The following is a 17,246-nucleotide window of genomic DNA, read 5'->3' as shown; positions in this document are numbered from 1 at the left end:
CTGCCACGGAGCTCAGGAAATGGCGGTCGGCTCCACAGACTTGGGCCTGGCCTGCAAGGATGGCTCTGGACAACCCTGGAACTCGGACGCTTGACTGCTACGGCATGGGCCCCATTCCCAAAAGCGTCCCATCAGCCTTGAAGATTCTACAAGAGTCACCGGGGCCCCCGACTCCCGCAGAGTTCCGGTGGGGAGCTTCTGCCATGATTGCTCGCAGAATGGCCACGACGTAGCCACGGGGTGCTCTCATGCTGCCGCCAGCTTCAGTCTGAAACTTCCAGAAACACTGTAGACTACCAATTCAATCAGTTCCGGTGGAGCCCCAACGACGTATCGCGTTGTTGCATAATGCGTCATATGACACGCCGCGTTAGCGCACCCGGAAGTGCTCCGGTGCGCGAGGCGCGAAGCGCAGCTTCCCGGAAGCAATCCGGGGCGCGGCGCGGAGCGCGTAACGTAAGCATAACAGGTCATGTGACTTGTTAATAAAACTTTTCATTGGTTTAGAACTATTTTTTGTCCCAAATGATGAAAACCCCTCCTTGTTTCCTCTTGGCTCCTGCCCCCTCCCCAAGTCTTGCTCGGCCAGCTGAGTTTCGCCCACTCTTGCGGCCTACGACATGGATACGCCGGGGCGTTATGGATCAGTATGAGCAAATATACACTTGGGGATTCACAAGCAACAACAAGCCTTTGTATTTGGGGCTCTAAATCAACAACAGTGACAGAGAACAGAACCGAACTAGGCACTCAGGGGCTACGTTTAAACGTAACATCATCTCCCCAGAGGTACATCACCTTACACACACATGCACTCTGATCTCCTTGGCCTCAGTCAAGCATCAATAGTATGATTTTCATAGGTGAGTCTAGGTTCATGGATTTCCATCCACAGACTAAAAGCCTGGAGTGGGAGTGAAAAAACCATAACTAAGTAAGAAGGAAGGCAGAAACAGAATCTTCCTCTGCAACATCCGGCTCTGCATCGCTACTTACTTATAAATGCAGAAAAAAACTCAATTAACACAAGGGCTCTTTTCAGAGCCACCTTATATCAAAGCACTCAAACTTCTGATTTATCTCCATTTTCACACACACTCTTGTAAAAAGGTGTGCGCGCCCGAGTGTGGGCACCCCGCAACTTTTTAAAAAAAATATATATATATTTTCGCCTTTAAGGACCTTACTGCACACCCTGAGAAAACCTACGCGGCAAAACAATCTCTACCTTCTCCCCTTTCCATGTTCCAACGCTTTGAAATGAACAATATATTTACTCGCAGTGACAAAATGGCGGTCAACACTTCCTGATTTCCTTCGAATCGAACGTTAACAGACGTCACGCAGCAAAAAAAAAATCCGCTCGCGCGCAGCCGCTTGAGTGCGCGCACCCGTGCGCGCGTATAGATATATAATTGACTTTAACTTTAATTTTCTCAGCAACTACTGAACGGATTTACACCATTCCAAAAAAAGCGTAATCTGCGAGCCGGACTCTACAGTTTTGCCAAATTTCTTATAAATCCATTCAGCCGTTCGACCTGTAGCCGTGTCTAAACGTCCTATGGAAAATAACATGGAGAAAACACGTTTTGGAACCCCCCTTTTATCTCAGCCCCCACTTCACCAATCCCCCCCAAACTTTCAGGGAAGGAGCGCAGCGGACCGAGCCATCTCCTTTGAGAAATTCGCAAAGATTCATCCACCAGGGCCAAAGTTAATCCAAATAGAATGTTGAGGATTTCCTATGGAAACTAGGTCCTAACTATAACTACCTACTGGCGACCGGCAGTAGGTAATATATATATATGTACTTTGGCATATAACTATGTTTCATGCTTCATGCCATGATACACATACAAATTTACTCCACTTGGAGACGAGGCTCGTTTGAGTATCCTTTGTGTGTATTATGTATCGTGGTTAATGTAATTTGTTTATTTGAAGGGGTTTTTATTTTCACAATATGATTCATTGTCATTTGCCTGTGACTATTACTGACTTTTATGAGGTAATTACCTAAAAAAAAGCTCCACATGTCGAGTCATCATTATATGTTGATCTATGATTATCATAATGGGCGTTTAGAATCTTCCCCCGAGCATTTGCCAGAGACTGTGGAAATGATATTGGACTCCATGTATATCCCCACCCGTTTATGTCTACCAACTTTGCTATACTTCTTTGTGCCATCTTTTACAAGTTTGCAACAAATATGCTTACTTAATTAATTTGTTAGTTGAATGTATATTGCACGTAATTAGGCACTGATGCTAGTCAATTTTATCAGATGTTTTTTTCTTGTATAATGATTATGCACAATACGAGTCTGAGCAATGATGTATAGTGACTCTTTTATGTTTGTTGCCAAACCACATGACTGAACTAGGGTCACCGTGGTAACTAGATACCAATCACAGTGAAGTAACTGTGTGAATGCAGAGGTATATATGTTTTGTAACATCATTTGGTTAGATGAAGTGAGCAAGGCGGAGGCTTCCGCCGAAACGCGTCTTTATGCAGCTTTGGAAATAAACTTTAAACTTTAGTTGAACTCATGGAGTCGGTGCCATCCTTGATCGAGAGGAATTGTGCTTGGTAACCAATATATATATATATATATATATATATATATATATATATATATATATATATATATATATATATATATATATATATTACCTACTGGCCGTCGCCAGTAGGTAGTTATAGTTAGGATTGTTTCCATAGGAAATCAGCAACATTCTATTTGGAATAACTTTGGCGCCGAATGAGGGATCTGCCTGTAATTTTCCTTAACTTTGCCTCGCTCCTTCCCTGAAAGTTTCGGGGGGATCCGTCAAGCGGGGGCCGAGATAAAAGGGGGGTCCCAAAACGTGTTTTCCCCATGTTAATTTCCATAGGGCGGTTGGACTCACTTTTAGCCCAAACGGCTGAATGGATTTCCATCAAACTTGGCAAAATTGTTGGGACTGGTACCCCGATGTGCCTTTGCTATGTCTCAAGATATATGCTCCAGTGGTTTTTACGAAAATTAACTTTGAAAAAATATATATTGGGCTACATTGAGCTATATATATGTTAGAGCCCAAATGTAGCCCAATGTAGCCCAATGTAGCCCAATGTAGCCCAAAGATGGCCACCAGAGACAAAAAAAAACAAATGTAGCCCAAATATCAGCCAGATGTAGCCCAACTATAGCCCAATGACAGAATGTCCCAGAGTGTTCTAAAGAACAACTAGAGCGCTAACAGTCTTACTTATGACAAAAGTATGGCACACCTGAAGTCATCTTGATTGGAATAAAGTGTTAACACTTAAAACATTTAATTTGGAAAGGAACAAAATGAGGGGGTTCATTTTGCCATAGAAATTATGATTAGTGCTGAAGAAAGAAAAATTAGGGCACATTTTGAGTGACTTCTCAAATCCTCTTATATTGCATTAAAAAAATTCTGATATGCAGTCTCTCAAGATGGCCACCAGAGACAAAAGAGCCCAAATGTAGCCCAAAAATCAGCCAGATGTAGCCCAACTGTAGCCCAATGATGACAGAATGTCCCAGAGTGTTCTAAAGAACAACTAGAACGCTAACAGTCTTACTTATGACAAAAGTATGGCACACCTGAAGTCATCTTGATTGGAATAAAGTGGTAACACTTAATACATTTAATTTGAAAAGGAACAAAATGAGGGGTTTCATTTTGCCATAGAAATTTTATATATATATATATATATATATATATATATATATATATATATATATATATTCACTGAAAAAACCATAGGTTTCACACCAGTTATAGTTAGGTGGAAATTTTACTCGCATAAAACCATTGAAATTCCCACGTTATAGTTAGTTGGACTCACTATAACTTGCGCGTGCAATGCACTGCTGATGACGTCACATATTACACTACTCATGACATGGTCAGTGACATCACGCGTAAGCGCGTCGGGTCATGTGACAAAAGTAAAAAATGTTCAAAAAAACAATACAAAAAATATAAAACAACAAAAAGAATAAAAAAAACAGTTCTTTTTAGAACTACCTCCAATTTATAAAAAAATGCTACATTTTTTAAAAACTCTGTCATTCTTTTTTCTCCAGGGTACGCGTACCGATACGCGCACCGGGGCGCGTACCGGGCGCTCCCCCCGCGAAAATCGGAAAAATAAATAAATAAATGGTTTGCCCACGGGGCCCTTTTATGGCCCCCACATCAAACCTAGGGGGTCAGGGGGGTCTACCCTGCCCCCTTTGGGTCATTTCCCCCTTTGTTTTTGCCACCTCTTGTGTCTCGATCCTACCAAGACACAAGATGGCGGCCGCTCCGGACTGTTTGGAATGTTGACAGACAACCGAGAGCAAATCAGCTTTCCACTCGCGAACTCGCGTAGCGCGCTGGAGCGCGCTGGAGCGCGCCCCGGGGCGCACATATAGACATATATTTTTTTTAACCTAAATTACTCAAAATCCACTGGAGCACATATCTTGAGACATAGCAAAGGCACATCGGGCTACCAGTCCCTACAATTTTGCCAAGTTTGGTGGAAATCCATTCAGCCGTTCGGGCTAAAAGTGAGTCCAACCGCCCTATGGAAATTAACATGGGGAAAACACGTTTTGGGACCCCCCTTTGATCTCGGCCCCCGCTTGACGAATCCCCCCCCAAACTTTCAGGGAAGGAGCGGAGCGGATCTGGCCATTTTCTTGGAGAAATTCAGCCAATTCCATCCATCAACGCCAAAGTTATTCCCAATAGAATGTTGCGGATTTCCTATGGAAAACGATCCTAACTATAACTACCTACTGGCGACGGCCAGTAGGTAATATATATATTACCTACTGGCGGTCGCCAGTAGGTAGTTATAGTTAGGACCTAGTTTCCATAGGAAATCCCCAACATTCTATTTGGATTAACTTTGGCCCTGGTGGATGAATCTTTGCGAATTTCTCAAAGAAAATGACTCGGTCCGCTGCGCTCCTTCCCTGAAAGTTTGGGGGGGATTGGTGAAGTGGGGGCTGAGATAAAAGGGGGGTCCCAAAACGAGTACAGGAATCACCCCCGGAGGGGTATCTCCAGGCCAAACACCGTAGGGACAGAGGAGGGAGCAGGCAATCAATTATTAAAAAGTTCAGTTTACATTTCATTGAAAACACACACACAGTGTCGTCCCCAACGACACTGTGGGAGGCGTACAAAACGGTGATAACATATCGAGTGCCTGGAACAAGGAGTACTCAAGGCTGAGGCAGACCATGCCTTGGATGCAGGAGCCCCCGCGACACATAGGCTGCAATTAGCACAGCAAGAATATAAAGCATATGCCTGGGAGGAGGCAAAAGCCAAGCACACGCACACCCAGAATATCATATATGAGGTAGGAGACAAGGCAGGGAAGCTGCTAGCATGGCTGGACAAAAGAGAACAAGCGTGCAGATGGGTGCCGGGGCTCCGGACACAAACCGGTTAACTTACGTTCGGATCCACATTTCCAGAAAGTATACACGCCCATTACAGCGGACACGGCGGAGAACAATATAGAATTCCTCAAAGACATGCAAATGCCCACGCTTGCACCAGAGGACGCACAGGAGCTGGAAGCAGAGCTTACCAGTGAGAAACTCCAGCGAGCGGTCGGAGCTCTACACTCAGGGAAGGCCTTGGGGCCTAACAGACTGCCAGTAGAACTGTATAAAAAAGCGGAAACACAACTCATACCACATATGCTCCGTATGTTTACACATAGTTTACAGGAGGGAGCACTACCTAGGGACCAGCGTCTGGCCACAATAGTTGCTATTCTCAAACCAGGTAAACCCCCAGAAGAATGTGAATCATATAGACCGATCTCACTTATAAATGGGGAAGCAAAGATTCTAGGAAAAGCATTGGCTACACGACTCCAGGCACACCTACCGACTTTAATCCACCCAGACCAATCGGGGTTCATGCCAAATCATAACACTGCACTCAACCTATGCAGGTTAAAAGGCGTGATGGCACGTAAGGATACAATAGCAGACGATGCGGTGATCCTCTCACTGGATGCCCGTATGGCTTTCGACTTGGTGGAGTGGCCCTTCCTTTTTGCTGTGCTTAGACGCATGGGCTTTGGCCCAAAATTCTGCTTGTGGATGGAACTCTTATACACAAAGCCTCTTGCCCAAGTGGTGGTAAATAGCTGTATCTCAACGGAATTTCCACTGAGGAGGGGGACGAGACAGGGCAGCCCTCTGTCACTGTTACTGTTTGCTATGGTGCTGGAGTCCCTGGCGGCCTGGATCCGCCAGGATCTGGTCATACGGGGCCTGCGGTGGACAGTGGGATGGGAGGACCGCATCTCGTTATATGCAGACAATATCCTTCTTTATTTGACTACTCCTGCACGCTCCATAAATTATCTGCGAGGCGTATGGACGCGCCTCAGGCTACACGATAAAGTGGACGAAATCCCTTCTTTACGTGCTACACGGTCCTGTGTCATAGCTCCCACGACACTGCACCATTCAGATCGCGATGGAAGGATTCAAGTACTTAGGTAAATATATCACACATAGTCAGGCAAGCTTCATGGCAGAAAATCTTGCAAAACCCCTTAAAAATCTCCAAAGTGACGTCAAACACTGGTGCACCCTACCTTTGACACTACTCGGTAGGGCAGCCTTTTTTAAAATGATGGCGCTCCCTCGATTTATCTACCCGCTCCAAAACACATCGTTCCCGATAGCACCCTCATATTTCACTGCTATTAATGCAGAAGTGAACAAACTATTATGGGATGGAAAGACGAGTCGGATAGCCATAAAAAAGTTTATGAGGGGGTGGTATGACGGAGGGATTGCCCTTCCCAATGTCAAACAATACTATTGGGCGACGCAGCTTATAGTCTTCAACCAATGGCTCCACGTACCACAGGAAGACCTGGCGTTCCGAATGGATAGACATCTGCTTGAGAATGCAGGTATCATGGGAACACTATATATTGAAAAATGATGACCTACACTCACAGGCCCTACGGCACACACAGTACAAATTTGGTTCAACGTGCATTGGGGTGGGAAGGGGTAAACACAGGCCACACCTATATGAGACACACGGCGACTGGGCAATCTGTGTAATACAAAAGGTTTCAGACAATGGGACCTAATAGGTATTTCAAAAGTAGGAGATATTTGGAAAAAGGGGGCGGTCATTCCATTCGATCGACTACAAGAAACGTATGGATTAGCACAGACAGAAAGGTTTAGATATCTACAGGTAAAACACGCACTACAGAATGTCCTGTCCCATGATACACAGCTGTCGAAAGCCTCACCACTTGAGGATAGGCTTCTCACAGATTATTTACACAAGAAAGCCATTTCCCTAGTGTACCGAAAAATAGTAAATAACCAACAAGATCCCATGATCACTCTTAAAGAACGATGGGAGGAGGATCCTGGGTCCCTGGAGGAGGCAGACTGGCAGGAAGCATTGGCATCTCCAAGGGAGGTAGCAATCCCCCCAAGGCTGCGATTACTACAATTAAAAATCCTACATAGACCGTATTATACACGTACACTCCTACATAAATTGGGAAACGCCGACACACCACTCTGCCTGAGACAATGCGGCCTCCCAGGGACGTTTATACACACCATATGGGGATGCCCCGTCATTAAGTCATACTGGGAAACAATGATGTGCACAATCAGAGGCCCTCTCGGAACCGAAATGCTGCCTTATTAATATTTGTGAACCTACAGACCTCTATCAATCGGACCAGAACTGGGTGACTCTTGGCCTGACATTAGCGAAACACGATATAGCTCTCGACTGGGGATCCGGGCTGTCCCCAACCCTGCGGAAATGGTGCCAAGATATGGATACCACAGTGGTAATTGAGAAAGCAGTATACATCCACAGGGGGTGCCCCAAAAAGTGGACCCGAATATGGGGGAAATGGAATGCACATTGTGGAAATATATGTAAGCCCCCTAAGAGGACACTGGGTCTGATACTGGCGACTAACTGGAGTTTATAATGGAAAGATGGTAGGCTGTTTAACGAATCAATTGGGGAATATCCTTTATTGGTAATCTGATAACAAACATAGGAATGTTATAGAAGAAATGTGAATTTATGCAAGGGTGTACTCAGTATTAATGATATGTTATGATAATACAAACATGAACATGTACTGTTTTTATACATTGCAAAATAAAAATAATGTTTAGAAATTAAAAAAACATTGTTCTAAAATAAAAGTTCAATTTTCAGAAGTTTCCTGAACTTAACAAAATTCAGGCACTTGGGTAAAGGGACGGGAAGCGAGCTTCAGTATTGAGCTGCAAGGTAGGCAAAGGTTTTGCCACCGGCTCGTTTGTTGAACCGAGGGACAACTAGCTGAGCCTTCTCTCCAGAGTGCAGAGATCTTCTTGCAAAGTAGTGGACGAGTTTTTCCGCCAGATACCTGGGACCCCTATCATTGATTGTTTTATGGACCAAGCAGCAGATTTTAAACTTGATACTTTCATGAATGGGGAGCCAATGGAGGCGTCTCAATAATGGTAGAGATGCCGATCTAGGAGGCATATTGAGAGCCAGGCGTGCTGCCGTGTTATGAACCACTTGAAACCTGTTTAGCACAGTCTCGTTTGCAACTGCCAAAAGTGCATTACAGTAGTTAAGTCGACTGACTACCAGAGCTTGGATCAAGGTTTCGGGTACTGATAAGGGGAGAAGGTGGAACACTCTCCGTAGAAGCGTCAGCATATAAAAACTGGTGCCCGAAGTGGTTAATGCTTGATCTTTCATAGATAAGGAGTGATCTAGATAAACTCCCAGAGTTTTTTGCCTTGGTTGTAGGGGTGGGGGCGGGTCCTAATTCTGAAGGCCACCAATCAGGGGACCACAAAATGTGTGCTTTGCCGAAAAGAAATACTTCACTTTTATCGGCATTCAACTGGAGAACATTCTTCTTCATCCAGTCAGAAATAGCTCGCATACCATCAGCAAAGAGCTATTTTGTCGCCACTGAATTATTGTCAGACAAAAGAAGCAGTTGTGTATCGTCCACATACGAAAAAGTAACAAAGCCATGATCTCGGATGATAGTTGCAAGGGTGGGTCACATGTATGTTAAATAGTGTAGGACTAAGGCACAAGCCCCGAGGTACCCCCTTCGTAGGTGATCTAGCAGAAGGCATTTAGGAGTCCTAAAGTTTGGACTCCTAAGTTTACTACTCCAAAACTTAGAAAAATCCTAACTTTAAGACTTTCGGTATTCACAGAAGGCTTTTAGGAGACCTAAAGTTAGGAGTCCTACCTTCTGTGAATACCGAAATGAGTAAGTGCCTTCTGTGAATACCAAAATGGTAGCAAGTTTAGGATTTTGTCTTAAGTTAGTTCTGTGAATCGGGCCCTTAAGTTTTTGTCGAAAACCGCAGTTTTCGCCAAAATCTAACGTGTGCTAAAATCATGTGGGCTGCCTTGTAAATATTGCAATGTGAACATCAGCGATATTTGCAAGGTTGTCCATCCGGGGAACGCCCAGTGATGCCCACTTTGCATCTCATTAGAGATGCAAAGGGCAGCATTGGGAAAAAGGGTGCTAACATGCGATTATGCATGTTAGCACCCTCTTGTAATTAGGGCGATATTTTTTTCTCCCTTTTTTGCCTTTTTATGCCAAAAAGCGGAGATAAAGCCCTTGTAAATATGCCCCCTCAGTACTTTTGTGGAAGAGCTAGCTTAATATCCGGAATAGAAAACAGTTTGAGCCATGTTTCTGTCATGTTCCACTATGTAGTTATCTATAGTGGAGAACTCCACAGAAGGGGAACAGGATCCCTGTGCACGTGCAGACTTAAAAAAAAGATTTCTCTATTCAGAATGCTCTTCGCCTACATCCCCAGGAAATATAGGGCCTCATTAGGATGTCGGTCGGAAAGCAGGTCGTAGGCTTTCTGACTGACATCCTTGGTTTGACTGCCGACCTCCGTATTACGAGTACGGTGGTCCGAAGTCCAACCTGCCGGTCATTTGAGCTGACTTCCAATGGGCTCAAGGAGCCCGTCGTACAGACGGAAACCACAATATAATCCTTTATGGTCGGCGTTTCCTCCGTCTGGATTATGATATTGGTTTCAGACAGACATGGAAAGCCTGTCAGAAAATGACTTAGGGGGCCCCTATAAGCACGGACTGGCCGTTGTGGGCACCGGGCGTTTCCCCGGTGGGCCGCCAGGTTGACGGCCAGTTTTGGGCTCCTGGGGGGCTGTTTTTGTTACCGGGGTTCAGCAATATCAGCCCCCTGTAACAAAATCGGCCAAAATCTGCCCTCGTGAATGACTCAGCTGCACCCCCCTCCCTCCAGGGGGGCTGGCCGAACAGTTTGCCAGGGCTGGTTTCGTTTTCCAGTCCGGCCCTGGCCCCTATCAGTGCCCTTATCCCTCAGCTGCCTCCGGTTGAGGGCCTGGTGGGCACCTCTAGTGCCCCCCTGTAAATCCCTGCACTGTGTGTGTCAGGCACCGTGAAGTGCCTGCCATGCAGTGCAGGGAATCACAGAAACTCCATTTCTCTATGGGAGCTGGTGCTGCAGCCGGTTTCCGACCGCAGCACAAGCTCCCATAGAGAAATGGAAGTTTGCGACTGCACCATGTGCGGTCGTATCGTAATAGGGGATGCGTCACTGCTGAACTATGGTCAGTCGGTTCTCACACCGAGGTGCCCGCCCGACATCGTAATAGACCCCATAGTGGTGATTGATATCCCTTTACACCCTGGAAGCAAGATTACTCCAGCTGTGTGCTGGAGAAAATCTCCAAGACTTTGCAGGATGCAGATCAATCAGAAGAGAGGTTGTGAGTGCGCACAAGTGTCCATGGTGTTGTGTTTCGCAGCCTTCCAAGGAAGCCGTGCTTTGGAGCGCCCACTGCCTGACATGTGAGTGGAGGTCTGTCACTCTTGGCGGAGCGCTTGGCCCCAGGAAATACATTTATGCCTACCTGGAATCCGTTTGTGATTTCCTGGCAGACATTAGAGGGGTAAATATGATCCAAAATGTACATTTATGATTGAATTTATCTTTATGAATAGGACCCAGAGAGGCATATTTACAATAGAATGGTGGAGTGCGACGTTAAGCCAAAATAGCTAACACTGCGCTCTGCCATTCTGAAAACACAGGGACGCACCATATTTACAATAATGCAGTGCACCTCTGCCTTTCCCCCTGCGCTGGCACTAAATTCAGCTACCTAGCGCCAACGCAGGCACCCTTGCACCATAGTGCAAATTGTCATTTTTGGACGATTGGTTGGTACAATCCAGAAATGAATTGGTGAAGAACGCATAAACACCCATTAAAGTTCTCTAATATAGTGGTTGCTCACAATTATGAAAAGATTCCATCTAATTCCAACTCTGTATTTAGATTTTATCGCAGCCAGATTCAGAAGCGATCTCAGACCAGGGACTCTGCCCAAAAGAGGAGTGTGGAGGATTCAGGCCCACGTCCGAGATCCTCTGGGTCAAGTTCCTCCGCATGTGATATTTGAGATCATTAGAACCCTGTATGCCACAATTACCCAGAGAAGACCCTGTTATCTTGATAAGTCAGACAGGACCTGCTGTGGCAGCTGAATGTTTCCGACTTGCAGAAAGAGATGCCTCTCTCTTCCCCAAGAGTGGATGATCAGAACAACAAATGCCAGTGGTCAGCGTTGAGGCGTCTGGAGAAAGGATCAGGATCTTTAGGCGAAATGTTATTCTCTCCAGAAGATCCAACTGTCCAATTGGAGGGAACCAAAGGCAGTTCACCATTGGTGGTTTCTCTGCTCGTCTTGGGGCAAAGCAGGTCTCATCAGAACAGACAACAGAGCAGACAATATGACTCTGAAGGGTGACATGAACAATCAAGGGGGCACACATTCGATAAAGCTGCCAAAGACTGAAGATCAAATCTCTTGTTGGGCAGAAGTTATATCCTTTGTAATTGTAATTGTAAATTGTATTTATATGATGCTTACTACCCCTGATGAGGCGTTGAAGCGCTTTTCGGCGAGTTTCAGGCTACTCCAGAACCCAGAAGAGATATTGGTGGATTAATGAAGGGAAATATGAGCAGTGAGTTTGAGCGGTGGACAAGTGAATCTGTTACTTGGTTGAATAGGATCATTTAACGGAGGGATAGGGGAGAGAAGAGCCTAGAAAGTATAATTTGGGAGATCATAGTAGTAGAATGAGGTTTGGGATCAGTGACTGCGAGCCTTTGGAAGATGCCAAGTCTGCAACATCTACAAACAAGACGCACTTTGGAAGCACAGCTTCTTACTATGAGTTTGGGGACAATTTCCACTGAGTGAGTGATCAATGTTTTGATTTGAGCCCGAGTGACACTGATGCAGAATCAAAGGCGCCCCTCTGAGGCAGGGCAGAGTTCACGCTGGTGCTGAGGGAGAAGGGCAGATACTTCTGGACAAACAAACAACCCAGCAGGGAGCAGGCATCCTGCCTGGCAAGTCCAGACTATGACTCCAGGTCTCCCAGCTCCTGAGGGCCCTTGTCCCATCCCTGGCTCTGCTGTGAAAGCTGCTGAGACATGAAGCTTGTGACTGCACACAAGTCCATCCCAAGGCTGGGCCAATGACCCCTGCTGATTGCTACTCACCGTGGGGCCTAGAAAAGCAAACGAGCTCCGGGGATGTTAACAAATGTGCGCTTGACCTCGACGCCATGTTCTCTACCTCGAAGCGCTATGTTCGCTGACCCTGTTCAAACCCACAAGTCCCACAAGCATCACTTTCCACTGCTCTGGTGCAAGGACGGATGGCCTTGTGGAGCTCAGTCTGGGAAGCAGGATGGGGGAAGGGCAGGAGGTGCTGGAGGCTCTTCAAAGGGCGCTGGATGCACAAACTGTAGCAAAGAAGGAGCAAGAATGAGTGACCCCCCCTCCCCCTCCATAAGACCCCCGGAGCAACAAAGGTATAGAAGGTTCCTGTGCAGGGGCGGGGTTTAGAGGCACGGACCCTTGCTATTGGTTCCAGCGCAGGGGCGGGGTTTAGGCTGTTATTGGTTCCTGTGCAGGGGCGGGGTTTAGGATTCTATTGGTTCGTTTGCAGGGGCGGGGTTTAGGTTTCTATTGGTTCCTGTGCAGGGGCGGGGTCTAGGTTGTTATTGGTTCCTGTGCGGGGCCGGGGTTTGGTTGTTATTGGTTCCTGTGCAGGGGCGGGGTTTAGGTTGTTATTAGTTCCTGTGCAGGGGCGGGGTTTAGGTTGTTATTGGTTCCTGTGCAGGGGCGGGGTTTAGGTTGTTATTGGTTTCTGTGCAGGGGCGGGGTTTAGGTTGTTATTAGTTCCTGTGCAGGGGTGGGGTTTAGGTTGTTATTGGTACCTGTGCAGGGGCGGGGTTTAGGTTGTTATTGGTTCCTGTGCAGGGGCGGGGTTTAGGTTGTTATTGGTTTCTGTGCAGGGGCGGAGTTTAGGTTGTTATTGGTTCCTGTGCAGGGGTGGGGTTTAGTTTATTATTGGTTTCTGTGCAGGGGCGGGGTTTAGGTTGTTATTGGTTCCTGTGCAGGGGCGGAGTTTAGGTTGTTATTGGTTCCTGTGCAGGGGCGGGGTTTAGGTTGTTATTGGTTCCTGTGCAGGGGCGGGATTTAGGTTGGTATTAGTTCCTGTGCAGGGCGGGATCTAGGTTGTTTTTGGTTCCTGTGCAGGGGCGGGGTTTAGGTTGTTATTGGTTCCTGTGCAGGGGCGGAGTTTAGTTTGTTATTGGTTCCTGTGCAGGGGCAGGGTTCAGGTTGCTAATGGTTCCTGTGCAAGGGCGGGGTCTAGATTGTTATTGGTTCCTGTGCAGGGGCTGGGTTTAAGTTGCTATTGGTTCCTGTGCAGGGGCGGGGTCTAGGTTGTTTTTGTTTCCTGTGAAGGGGCGGGGTTTAGTTTGTTATTGGTTCCTGTGCAGGGGCGGGGTTTAGGTTGCTATTGGTTCCAGTGCAGAGCGGGGTTTAGGTTGCTATTGATTCCAGTGCAGGGGCGGGGTTTAGGTTGCTATTGGTTCCTGTGCAGGGGCGGGGTTTAGGTTGGTATTAGTTCCTGTGTAGGGGCGGGGTTTAGGTTGTTATTGATTCCTGTGCAGGGGTGGGGTTTAGTTTGTTATTGTTTCCTGTGCAGGGGCGGGGTTTAGGATGTTATTGGTTCCTGTGCAGGGGCGGCGTTTAGGTTGTTATTGGTTCCTGTGCAGGGGCGGGGTTTAGGTTGTTATTGGTTCCTGTGCAGGGGCGGGGTTTAGGTTGGTATTAGTTCCTGTGCAGGGGCGGGGTTTAGGTTGCTATTGGTTCCTGTGCAGGGGCGGGGTTTAGGTTGTTATTGGTTCCTGTGCTGGGGCGGGGTTTAGTTTGTTATTGGTTCCTGTGCAGGGGCGGGGTTTAGGTTGTTATTGGTTCCTGTGCAGGGGCGGGGTTTAGGTTTTTATTGGTTCCTGTTCCGGGGGGGGGGGGTTTAGGTTGTTATTGGTTCCTGTGCAGGGGCGGGGTTTAGGTTGGTATTAGTTCCTGTGCAAGGGAGGGGTTTAGGTTTTTATTGGTTCCTGTGCAGGGGCGGGGTTTAGTTTGTTATTGGTTCCTGTGCAGGGGCAGGGTTTAGGTTGCTATTGGTTCCTGTGCAAGGGCGGGGTCTAGGTTGTTATTGGTTCCTGTGCAGGGGCGGGGTTTAGGTTGTTATTGGTACCTGTGCAGGGGCGGAGTTTAGGTTGCTATTGGTTCCTGTGCAGGGGCGGGGTCTAGGTTGTTTTTGTTTCCTGTGCAGGGGTTGGGTTTTGTTTGTTATTGGTTCCTGTGTAGGGGCGGGGTTTAGGTTGCTATTGGTTCCAGTGCAGGGCGGGGTTTAGGTTGGTATTGATTCCAGTGCAGAGGCGGGGTTTAGGTTCCTATTGATTCCTGTGCAGGGGCGGGGTCTAGGTTGTTTTTGGTTGCTGTGCAGGGGCAGGGTTTAGGTTGTTATTGGTTCCAGTGCGGGGCGGGGTTTAGGTTGTTATTGGTTCCAGTGCAGGGCGGGTTTTAGGTTGCTATTGGTGCCAGTGCAGGGGCGGGGTTTAGGTTGTTATTAATTCCTGTGCAGGGGTGGGGTTTAGTTTTTTTTTGGTTCCAGTGCAGGGGCGGGGTTTAGGTTGCTATTGGTTCCTGTGCAAGGGCGGAGTCTAGGTTGTTATTGGTTCCTTTGCAGGGGCGGGGTTTAGGTTGCTATTGGTTCCTGTGCAGGGCGGGATCTAGGTTGTTTTTGGTTCCTGTGCAGGGGCGGGGTTTAGGTTGTTATTGGTTCCTGTGCGGGGGCAGGGTTTAGGTTGTTATTGATTCCTGTGCAGGGGTGGGGTTTAGGTTTTATTGGTTCCAGTACAGGGGCGGGGTTTAGGTTGCTATTGGTTCCTGTGCAAGGGCGGGGTCTAGGTTGTTATTGGTTCCTGTGCAGGGGCGGGGTTTAGGTTGCTATTGGTTCCTGTGCAGGGGCGGGGTTTAGTTTGCTATTGGTTCCTGTGCAGGGGCGGGGTTTAGGTTGCTATTGGTTCCTGTGCAGGGGAGGGGTTTAGGCTGCTATTGGTTCCTGTGCAGGGCAGGGTCTAGGTTGTTTTTGGTTCCTGTGCAGGGGCGGGGTTTAGGTTGTTATTGATTCCTGTGCAGCGGCGGGGTTTAGGTTGTTATTGGTTCCTGTACCAGGGGTGGGGTTTAGGTTGTTATTGATTCCTGTGCAGGGGTGGGGTTTAGGTTGTTATTGGTTCCTGTGCGGGGCCGGGATTTGGTTGTTATTGGTTCCTGTGCGGGGCTGGGGTTTGGTTGTTATTGATTCCTGTGCAGGGGTGGGGTTTAGGTTGTTATTGATTCCTGTGCAAGGGTGGGGTTTAGGTTGTTATTGGTTCCTGTGCGGGGCCGGGGTTTGGTTGTTATTGGTTCCTGTGCGGGGCCGGGGTCTGGTTGTTATTGATTCCTGTGCGGGGCCGGGGTTTGGTTGTTATTGATTCCTGTGAATGGGTGGGGTTTAGGTTGTTATTGATTCCAGTGCAGGGACGGGGTTTAGGTTGTTATTGGTTCCAGTGCAGGGGTGGAGTTTAGGAGGATGGAACGGTTGCTTTGGGAAGAGAAAGGTTGAAATTCAACCATTGACTCCAGAGCAGCTTAAGGTTTGGGGGAAACTCCACTTGGCTTCGCATTTTGGATTTACTGAATTAATACAGGTATACAGTTAAAAGGCTGCAGGGCATTCTGGACAATTTGGGTATGGAATAAAACTAATAGGATGGGGCGTGTGATGGAATGTGTTCTATCTAACTTTATATAGTAACTGCGGAGTTGTTTATAATAATCATCCTTACATCATTGTAGGTGGTATTGGAACTCGCTCAGGGCACGTGCGCCCTGCCCCTTTTATTTGCAGGGTCAACTGACTGGTGATGCTTGTGATGGGTGGGTGTGTAGTGTGGGTGCAAACACAGGTGCAACACTAGAATGTGTGCAGCAGGACACTACATCCTTCCCAAACGTTAATGAAAAGGAAACAAATAAAAAGTTCAAACTATTAAGAAAACAAACAATACACAGCACCATTGAGTCTCTTCAGGCCGTCTGCCGAGCGGTGCACGGAGCACTGGACCACAGGGTCAGGAGGCTTTGGTCTGCCTCTGCAATGTAGTTCTGACCGGCCTGGTCTCGAGGTGTTGGAGTCTTTTTACATAGATCCAATGGTGGTGCATCAGGAGCGGAGGTGGACTCCACTTTGAAGATCGTCTTGTAGGCGCTCAGGCTCCAGTGGACAACAAACCTGCAATTACTGAGATGACCTTGGTGGAGGATGGCAGTCCTTGGAGGCGCTGATGCTTTCTAGGTCCAGCTGGCCGAGCAGCTTCAGACTTGCCTCTTCTGCCTGGTCTCCCCTCTCACAGGAGTCTCCTGGACGGCCTTCCTGCTGGGCTGCCCTGGGACCATGTGGACTGGGCGGGCCTCGTGTAGGTGGTGTGAAGGCTTCACAGAGCAACTGCCAACAGGATCACAGCTAAGTTGCTCAAGCGGCTGCAAGGGGTGGAGTCTCAGAGTCTGTGTGCTCTCGCCATCAGGACTCAGGTTCATATGCTTCCATTGGATGGTCTTTGGGTGACCAGTCTTCGTCTGTGACCTCCATGCATCCCGGTGCCTGTCGTGGAGCTGCTGCCAATGTATCTCTCCGGTTCGGACTCCCCTCTCACAGGAACTCCGCAGAGGCCTTGCCTATGGAT

The 17,246-nt window shown here is 47.5% G+C and overlaps 1 protein-coding gene across 1 annotated transcript in view; it reads left to right on the top strand.

Annotated features, from left to right (window-relative positions):
- The window catches only part of LOC144783423 (peptidoglycan recognition protein 3-like), a 173,171-nt gene that overhangs the window by 43,020 nt on the left and 112,905 nt on the right, over positions 1-17,246 (top strand). Inside the window, exon 6 of the mRNA XM_078662409.1 lies at positions 5,504-5,621. Within this exon, the coding sequence (XP_078518535.1) occupies positions 5,504-5,621 (118 nt within the window). The remainder of the gene's footprint in view (positions 1-5,503; positions 5,622-17,246) is intronic.

This window comes from Lissotriton helveticus, chromosome 9 (assembly GCF_964261635.1).
Source record: "Lissotriton helveticus chromosome 9, aLisHel1.1, whole genome shotgun sequence".
NCBI lineage: Eukaryota > Metazoa > Chordata > Amphibia > Caudata > Salamandridae > Lissotriton > Lissotriton helveticus.
This window is presented reverse-complemented; position numbering and strand designations above follow the sequence as displayed.